The sequence below is a fragment of the Sinocyclocheilus rhinocerous genome, unplaced genomic scaffold (assembly GCF_001515625.1).
Source record: "Sinocyclocheilus rhinocerous isolate Xijiao unplaced genomic scaffold, SAMN03320098_v1.1 scaffold592, whole genome shotgun sequence".
In the NCBI taxonomy this organism is placed as follows: domain Eukaryota; kingdom Metazoa; phylum Chordata; class Actinopteri; order Cypriniformes; family Cyprinidae; genus Sinocyclocheilus; species Sinocyclocheilus rhinocerous.
The window spans coordinates 781,201-791,302 of NW_015642562.1; the positions used below are offsets into that span (position 1 = coordinate 781,201).

General features: G+C 35.6%; 1 protein-coding gene across 1 annotated transcript in view; it reads left to right on the forward strand.

Annotated features, from left to right (window-relative positions):
- Positions 1 to 3,568: 3,568 nt before the first annotated feature.
- The window catches only part of LOC107756227 (fibroblast growth factor 12-like), a 15,190-nt gene continuing 8,656 nt past the window's right edge, over positions 3,569 to 10,102 (forward strand). The window contains exons 1-2 of the mRNA XM_016573267.1: positions 3,569 to 4,287; positions 6,477 to 6,587. Coding sequence (XP_016428753.1) covers positions 4,080 to 4,287; positions 6,477 to 6,587 — 319 coding nt within the window. The 5' untranslated portion in view covers positions 3,569 to 4,079. The remainder of the gene's footprint in view (positions 4,288 to 6,476; positions 6,588 to 10,102) is intronic.

Below are 10,102 nucleotides of genomic sequence, written 5' to 3' on the forward strand. Positions count from 1 at the left end.
CGTGATCAGATTATTTTTGCCATCATCTAGCAGTAAAGGTCATTGCACACTGAGTCCGAAGTTTTCGCACGTTAAAAAATAAATACGACTCACGTTGTGTCAATCACGTTTATACACTGCCTCCAAAACTTTCGTCCATCATAAAAAAATTCGGATCAGCTTCGATTTTCTGCGTTTTCGCATCCAAAGAAAGCATTCTGATAGGAAAGGATGACGAATACGAAAAAAAGTGGGGGGGGAAAATGCATACGAAAATTTTGGACTCAGTGTGCAAGGACCTTCAGTGTGGCAATGCCTTAACTTAAAGGGAAAGTACTATATTAAGATTGAACTGTTTAAGCACACTATTTCTTGAACAGCACTTTCCTGTAATGGAGGTCTGACCTCATGAACTATTAATATCAAAATGAGTAGTTATCCATATTTCATATTGTACATTATAATGTTAAGTCTAAATTCACTTTTGCCAACAAAAAACATATTCCTGACCATTTATCAAATAACAAATTATCAATAAAAATATGAAATATTGTTTGAAAATTTTGAAAGAATTATAAGAATAATAAACTTTATTTATGTAGCACCTTTTAGACATGAGATGCAGCAAAGTGCTTTACATAATCAAAAATTACATACATATCAAGTTCAACATTACATCTAAACCTTAAAAATGTAACATTATAAATGTTATAACTTAACATTATAAATTAATCTTTTGTAACATTAAAAAAGTTATCATAATTGTAATATTATTTCAATTTTGTTTTTATGGTATTTTTGATCAAATAAATGCAAAACATAAAAAAACCCATTAAAAAAACATACAAAAAAATTACTGACCAAAAACTTTTGTATCATTATATGTAAATTACTAAATATAATGTGTTTATATATATATATATATATATACACACACTATACAAATTAGGTTAATTGCAATTGACTTAAAGGAAGTAGAAATTGGTTTAATTATTTTAATGAGTCAAAGTAATGCAAAAAAATAGTGCCATGATTTATTGACTCTGCACTGCACTGACTGGGATGTATATATATATATGTATATATATATGGTAAAAATGCATCAGTATGTGGATCTAAGCATTCACTAAGCATTCATGCTTTACTTGTAGGGACCTCAAATCTGTGTGTGTGTGTGTGTGTGTGTGTGTGTGCGTGTGCGTGTGCGTGAACTAGCATGCACAAGTACTACTGGCCTACTCAGCGGAGACTATAGATAGACATCCTCTCTTTCTCTCTCTTCTCCTGTCTCTCTCTCTCTCTGTGTCTCGTTCTCTCAGTGATAAAGTAATCAGTGTTGTGTGATGAAGGTTGAATGATGTATCTGGGTCACAGTGATTGGCCTCTTTACTGGAGACTTCAGAAAGCATCTCTCAGCACCTGACAGCTCTGCGTATTCGATACAATATCGGTACCTGAGTCAGCAGCAGTGACAGCTGCTCCATCACAGACCCGCAGGGCGTCTCAATTCACCTCCCCGTGCAAATTACCAGCGTTCATCATAAAAAGCAATCACATGAAGCCAAACCATCCATAAATGTAATTATCCAACTGCATTTGAAATGCCCTAATTAAACTTTGTCCTAACGATACTGACTCACAAATGTTGTTCGTTTAGGTCTGCATTGTAATGATTTATTTGCAACATTAGTTTTGTACTCAACATCTTGCAAGCGTTGTGAAATGACCTTTGTGCAATGTTTTTGCAATGTTTTTTCCCATGGAAATCTGTCCAGCGAGAAATACCGTTTTAGGCTTTTTATTCAAAGCTGAGCTGTTTCAGAGACTGTATACATTTTCTACAGTACACTTCAAGTGAAATTGATGAACGAACAGGTGTGACATCATTTCAAACAAAATCAGGCAAAAAAAAAAAACTTTCCAGAAACAGTTCCAGTTAAACACCTTCAGACTCCCATTGGTCTGTAGCTATTATGTAATTAGGAGGGTGTGGCTCTGAGGCTCCACCTTCTATGACGATGCATTGAGGTTAGATGCAGATAAAAACATGAACACACTGGACAGCTGCTTTATAGTAGAAATTAAAGTTGTCATATTAATTGAAAGCAACACTTGCACTGTTTTTTTTGTGTTTAATCCTGTTTAAAGCAATCTTATAAGCGCATCCACCTTATTTTGCAACGCAGAAATGGAATGTTCGCAAAGAGAAGTGTTAGCGTAAATGGGATGTTCACTATGTTTCAAAATATATACTTTTTTCACACTATATTTTTTTACCCCTAAGCGAAGAACGAAAAATTATTTTCCATTAGTATATCTGGGTCGTGATATGGAAGGTTGTTTCCACCACGAGATAAAAAATTTTTTTTTCATGCAATTATAAAAAAAAAAAGCTTTTGAATTGATGAAGATGTAAACTCAGAATTTCGAGATATAAACTCAGAATTCGTTTTTTTCTCTCAATTCCAAATGTACATTTTGCAATTGCAAGTTTAGTCTACATCTCACAATTCTGAATTTATATAGCAATTCTATTTTTTTTTTGCTTCTGACACGGAATTAAAAAAAAATAAAAAAGGTAATTGCGACTTTATATCTCTCAATTCTGACTTTTTCTTGCAATTGTGAGTTTATATCTCACAACTGAGTTTACATCTCACAATTCAGTTTTTATTATTTATTTATTTACTTACTTTTTACCGCCACCTAATAAAAAAAGGTCATTTTAAAGGATTAAAAAGATTTTTTGTCACATTTATGACTTTTTCTCGCAATTGCAAATTTACAACTCACAATTCTGTTTTTTTTCCGCCATGCATGGAATTAAAAAAAGATAATTGCAACTTTTTGTCTCGCAATTGTCAATTTATATCACAATTCTGAGACCATTCAGAGAAAAGTCAGAATTGCAAAAAAAAAAAAAAAAAGTCAGAATTGCAAGATACAAAATCAGAATTGGGAGGGGAAAAAGTCAGAATTACCTTTATTATTTTTTTAACCTGTGGCAGAAACTTCCAAGCTTCCATACCTCAAAGATGTGGTGATGCACCATTTAAAAACTCGTATTCACTCTTAAAAATAAAGGTTACAAAAGCGTGTTTTTGCAGTGATACCATAGAACAGGGATCCTCAAATCTGGCCCACGAGATCCACTTTTCGGCAGAGTTTAGCTCTAACCCTAATCAAACACGCCTGAGCATGCTAATCAGTGTCTTCAGGATCATTAGAAAATCACAGGTAGCTGAGTTTGATCAGGGTTGGAGCTAAACTCTGCAGCGCATTGGACCTCCAGGGTAAGATTTGAGGAACCCTGCCATAGAAGAACCATTTTTGGTTCCATTTGAAGAACATTTTTCGACTATAAAGAACCTTTTCTGCATTTGAAAGGTTCCATGGATGTTCAAAGTTCTTCATAGAACCATTGATGCCAATAAAGAACCTTTATTTTTAATAGTGTTGGTCAACAAAGTTTTGTTTCTGGTTTAAGCCGCTGTTGTGCTCCCGCTGCGACTATTTTTTGGGAAAGCTGTTGCTTTGACCTCCCCCCTCTGTTCCCAGTCGAGTCGCTCTCCTTCTATCCGATCATTCTGAGCTTCATCTCCTCGGCTGGAATCACACAAGATGCATCTGTAGATTGAAAATCACTCTATTGGATTTTCTGAGGATTTTCCTTGCACCGGATCTTAGGAAAGATGCTGGAAACGGACTGTGAACGGAGATGGGATGAGAGCTGTTAAATCAACATGTTGAGGAGGACAAACCGGACCTTAGTGATGAGAAGTTAAGAAGCGGACACCCATCGCCCGTCATTTCAGCTGCGCGTTTCGAAGCTCTTCATGTCGTGAATAACTGACGCTCTGTTAGGACTCGTGTTTTTTGGACGGTCTCGGTGTTGTTATGTGGTCTAATTGTGCGGTTATGTAACTCTAAGTGCTTTCAGTGGTAAGAAACACGAGTCTATCGGTATCGCTCATGCTCCGGTGCATGCCTGCACGAGAGACGCGCGCGCGCTCGCTCCCTCGCGCCGGTGGTCTGCACCGTGAATCTGCAACGAATCTGCACGATCGTCACCGGACCCGCGTCCCTCGCTCTCCCGTGAGATGGCCGCGGCGATCGCCAGCTCGCTCATCCGACAGAAACGGCAGGCGCGCGAGTCAAACAGCGAGCGAGTGGTGTCCGGTAAGCGTCGCTCCAGCCCCGGTAAAGAGCCCTCGGGCCGAGGCTCCCTGTGCGATCGGCACCTGTTCGGACTCTTCTGTAAAGTCCGATTCTGCAGCGGGAAGAAACGACCCGTGCGCCGGAAACCAGGTCAGTTCATTCACACCTGTGCGCGCGGACAACAGCGAATGAGAGTTTGCGTCACTGTTTATGATACACTCTGCTACTGTTTGTTAGATTTTGCGTGATTGTTTATTGATTAGGCTACTTTGATGACTGCATTAACATTCATAATGCAAAACAGAAAGTTTATGCACGCTAAATGCAAATATGTGACCCTGGACCACAGAACCATTCATAAGGGTCAATTTTTCTAAATTGAGATGTATAGATCATCTGAAAGCTGAATAAATACGCTTTCCATTGATGTATGGTTTGTTAGGATCGGACAATATTTGGCTGAGATACAACTATTTGAAAATCTGGAATCTGAGGGTGCAAAAAAATCTAAATATTGAGAAAATCACCTTTAAAGTTGTCCAAATGAAGTTCTTAGCAATGCATATTACTAATCAAAAATTAAGTTTTGATATATTTACGGTAGGAAATTTACAAAATATCTTAATGGAACATGATCTTTACTTAATATCCTAATGATTTTTGGCATAAAAGAAAAATTGATAATTTTGACCCATACAATGTATTGTTGGCTATTGCTACAAATATACCCCAGCGACTTAACACTGCTTTTGTGCTGCATGGTCATATATATGATTGTTTAATTGATAACTTTGATTGCATTATATTGTTTAACAAGTAGTTTATGTACAATTGATAGATAGATAGATAGATAGATTACAATAAATACCTTAAAATATTAAAAGTGTATGTACAATATCAGATAAAATTAAAATAAATAAAATGTATAATAAAAACAAAGGTTAGATATAAAATATTTGTCTGTTAATATCATTGAATATATGATTTTTTTTAATAACTTTCACAATAAACACTTTAAAATATTAATATAGATTGAAAATATGAATAGTTATACAATAGACATTAATATAGTAAAATATACAGTAGTCAACATTTGAAGTGGATCAAAAAAGTTCATCAAAGTTGTGCTACAAGAACGGGTATTGTTTTGGTTTTAGGACAACTTTGAAAGGTTTTGATCCACTTCAAATGTTGACTACTATATATATTCGTGCATTAACATTTTAATGCTTAACAGGTAGTGAATGTGCTTCACATACAAATGATAACTACATACAAATATATGGGAACATAATTTAAATATGTATTGAGTTTGAACTTTACATTTTTCATTTCAATAATCATTAAATAATGCCACAATGTTTGATGTTATTAATAAATGTCATTATAAAGTGTGACCGTGAACTGCAGCATGCTACTTTATTCTGAATGGTTACAGGTGTGTCTTTGCAATTCAACTTCAAATGAATTCAATTCAATTCAAGATCATTTTAATAGCGCTTTTCACATATTAGCGTTTTTTTTTTTTTTTACATGTTGCTTTAAAGCAGCTTCACAGAAAATGCTACATTTCAATGTTACAATCAGAAACTATTCTGTTGTAAATTAAACATGCATATTAAAGCTGACAAACTCTATTCTGTTCAGTTTGGTTTGTTTATGATGTCTGTATCATTTTTGACTACTTTTTCTCCTCTCTCTGTTCATGCCGGTCGACTGAGCTCTTCTAAAACGAGAAATATAGTACAAGTGTGTCTGTAATTCAAATTTCATTGGCCTTTTTATAGCGCGTGACCTTTTTAAATACTAAATATTGGGTCGAAACACTTGAAAACATGCTGGGAGTGAGACAGTGTCACAGATGTCAGAGCAGAAGGGGAGCCGGTTTACTAACATAATTAGCAAGGTACTGAAACAATTAACACATTTTAATTGGTTAGCAGCACTTGCGGTTTCGGTAACATGACAGGTTCCTTTTTTAATTCATTAATTTTGAACAATACTAAACATTATATGACCGTTCAGCATGCATTATGATGCATCCGTCCCATTCAAAACCTGTGCTTGTTTGCGTGCATGATTGGTTTAGAGTGGTTTATTTAAAGGTTTTAAGAAGGGTTTTGCATTTTAAGTTTCATAAAAACATGTTGTGTTGTCTAGCTCTTCATTATCGGATCAGAAGAACCTGTAATGTAACATCTGAGACTTTATAATGTCCAAAGAGCCATGTAGCTCAACTCAAACCTGCTACAAAGAAGCAGTTTCTGAGAGTGCTGATGGTGTGCAGGTTTTGCGGTTGTGTTTTTGTGACGTGTTTGTGTTTGTGCCGTGTGTTTCAGAGCCTCAGTTGAAGGGGATAGTGACCAGGCTCTTCAGCGAGCAGGGCTTCTACTTGCAGATGCAGCCGGACGGAACCGTCAGCGGGTCCAAAGACGAAAACAGTGACAACAGTGAGTCTCTCTCTCTGTTCCCTCTGTGTCAGAAACTGATACTCTCTGAAATCCAAAAAGGAAATAAAAGATGATTTGGATTTGATGGGTGTTGATGCTGATCTTAATGTTCCCTTCACTTTTCACTTTTGCATACATATATGTGACCCTGGAGCACGAAACCAGTCATAAGGGTCAATTTTTCGAAATTGAGATTTATACATCATCTGAAAGCTGAATAAATAAGCTTACCATTGATGTATGGTTTGTTAGGATAGGACAATATTTGGCCGAGATACAACTATTTAAATTACTTTCTTATATTCTAGAGTCATTGCATACAAACTGAAATATTTCAAGAGTTTTTTTGTTTTAATTCTGATGGTTACGACTTACAGCTTAGTAAATTTAAAAATTCAGTATCTCAAAAAATTAGAATATTCCATTTTGAGCTTGATTAGTTTGATTAATTTTGAGTATAAATACTGGGTACCTCCTGGGCTAGTTTAGAACATGCAGCCACAATTATGAGGAAGACTACTGACTTGACAGTTGTCCAGAACATGATCATCGACACCCTCCACAAGGAGTGTGAGCCACAGAAGGTCATCGCTGAAAGGGCTTGAAACATTACCATTCAAAACTTTGGAGTCAGTGCATTTTTTATATTCAGCAAGGTTGCATTAAAATGATCAAAAGTGACAGTAAATACATTTAGAATGTAACAAAAGATTTATATTTCAAAAAAATAAATCTTTCTATTCATCAAAAAATCCTGAGAAATAAAATCTGTCACAGTTTTCACAAAAATATTGAGCAGCACAAATGTTTTAAACATTGATAATAATCAGAAATGTTTTTTGAGCAGCAAATCAGCATATTAGAATGATTTCTGAAGATCATGTGACACTGAAGACTGGAGTAATGATGCTGAAAATTCAGCTTTACATTACAGGAATAAATTACAGTTTAAAATATATTCAAATAGGAAACTATTATTTGAAATATTAATAATATTTCACAATATTGCTGTTTTTACTGTTTTTTAAACAAATAATTGCAGTCTTGATGAGCAGAAGAGCATTTTAACATTTTACTGACTCCAAACTTTTGATATATTTTTAAATATACATTTATTGATAACATTTTGAATATATGTATATATAATTTTATTATTATCATGTTTTTATACATTAAGAAAAATGAGGCCAGATGCATTGCAATAATAAGAATTTGAGGGGAAAATGTGTTTTTCACCATGCAAAACATCTCAGTGCTCCTAGGGTAGACATCATTTCTCATTTTAATTATTTAAACAAAAAGATTCTCAAAATGAATCATTTCTTTCTTTTATTTTGGGGTGACTTGAATGTTTTCTTGATAGAGCCGAGAACCCTCATCACGTGTGTGTGTGTGTGTGTGTGTGTGTGTGTGTGTGTGTGTGAGATCTTGCCTGATCTCACAGTTTGTGTGTATTTCTCAGATCTGCATATGCATTAGTGAGTGTGGACGCACACACACACACACACACACACACACACACGCATTTCTGAGCTCATCTCGAGAGGGATGTTTTACTGCTAAAGCTCAGGATTTTGGAGCGTTCCATCTCTCTTGCAGCTCCTGCATTCTCTCAGTGGTTTGAAGGTGCCCACTCATGTCTTGAATCTCCTGTGAGATGCTTTTGAATCACACAGCCTTCCTCCTTATCTGCTTAACTCACATTAGCGAGTCCAACAGGCTTAGACAGCGAGCCTTTGTGTGACACACGTGAGACACACATTACTGTTCAGCCCTTGAGTCTTACGACAGATTCAGTGTTAAAGTCAACATGAAATGCACTTCGCAACCCATTTGACTACAATAATATGAGTGAAACAGGCGATGTCAGCTGAAAAAAGCAAAGTTTTAATTTCAGTTTGATGGAAGATTATGAACACAAACACTTTTTCATGCACTGTAACATGCAATCCTTTTCAACAAGACCAAGAGTGTGCATTAAGAAAGTAAATAGCATCAGTTTTTGGCATGTTGTGTTTCAGGACAGATTTTTGTAGTTTTGTTTTGTTTCAAGTCATTGGGAATTCTCATATAACATGATCTCATTTATCCGACAGCTGTGGGCAAACATGTTTTCATCTAAAGTGAGAATATTGATCAGCTGGAGAGTTGAAACACAATACAGACAGAATTTGGTCGGCTTCCAGCAAAATGAAGAACAGCTGATGGACAAGCTGAAGCAGAAACAGAATTGCATGAATTCTTGTTCAGCGTGTTGTTATGTTGTACAGTAACAAACTTCAGTACTCAAAGGGGCAAAAAAGTTTCCTGCAGATGTCTGTCTGTCACTTTATACCTCTGATCAAAAAAAAGAAAAAGAAAAAAGAAGTCCCTTCTGCTCACCAAGGCTGCATTTATTTGATCGAAAACACAGTAAAAACAGTGAAATATTACAATTTAAAGTATATTGTAAATTGTTATTGATCCTTCAGAAATCATTCTAATATGCTGATTTGCTGCTCAAGAAACATTTCTGATGATCAATGTTGAAAACAGTAGTGCTGCTCATTATTTTTGTGGAAACCATAATACATTTAATTTTTCAGGATTCTTTGACGAATAGAAAGTTCAAAAGAACAGCATTTATTTGAAATAAAAATCTTTTATGAATCTTATAAATGTCTTTACTGTCACGTTTAAACAATTTAATGCATCCTTGCTGAATAAAAGGTATTAATTTCTTTCAAAAAATTGAATGGCAGTATTTCACAAAGTATCGCAGTGTTTTCACTAAAATATTCAGCTGTTTTCAACATTGATAATCAGAAATGTTTCTTGAGCAGATTTAATTTCTGAAGGATCATGTGACACTGAAGACTGGAGTAATGATGCTGAAAATTCAGCTTTGATCTCAGAAATAAATTACATTTTTAACAGATATTCACATGTTGTGTTGTGAATTGCATTTGTGCATGAATTGAGTTTATGTTCATATGTTGCGTAGACTAGAGTGTGTTCCTCATCACATGAATACTGCTGTGAACATGAATTCTCTCTCATATTCCGCTCTCTATCCCACACGAGCACTCATCCCTTGTTCTGGTTCGCTGATCTCTCCTCCCCCTCCATCCCTCCGTTATCCTGCTGCACTCCTCCGCTGCTCCTGTTTTTACTCTCCTCTGGGTTTTTTCCCTCCTGTCGATTTTTTCAGACTGGAACTGAATCAGCAGCAGCGTTACGAGTGTTTGAAACCGTCATCTGAAACTCAGTGGATTTATTTCTCTCTTTTTCATTCCATCCCTCGTTTCTCCTTTGAATATTCTTTTGTTTCATGTGAAACATCTGTCCTTTGAGAAGCAACAGACCCTGAGAAATTATCTATCTATCTATCCATCTGTCCATCTATCTATCTATCCATCCATCCATCCATCTATCGTTCTATCGTTCTATCGTTCTGTCTATCCATCTATCCATCCATCCGTCCGTCCGTCTCTATCTATCTATCTATCTATCTATCTATCTACCTATCTATCTAT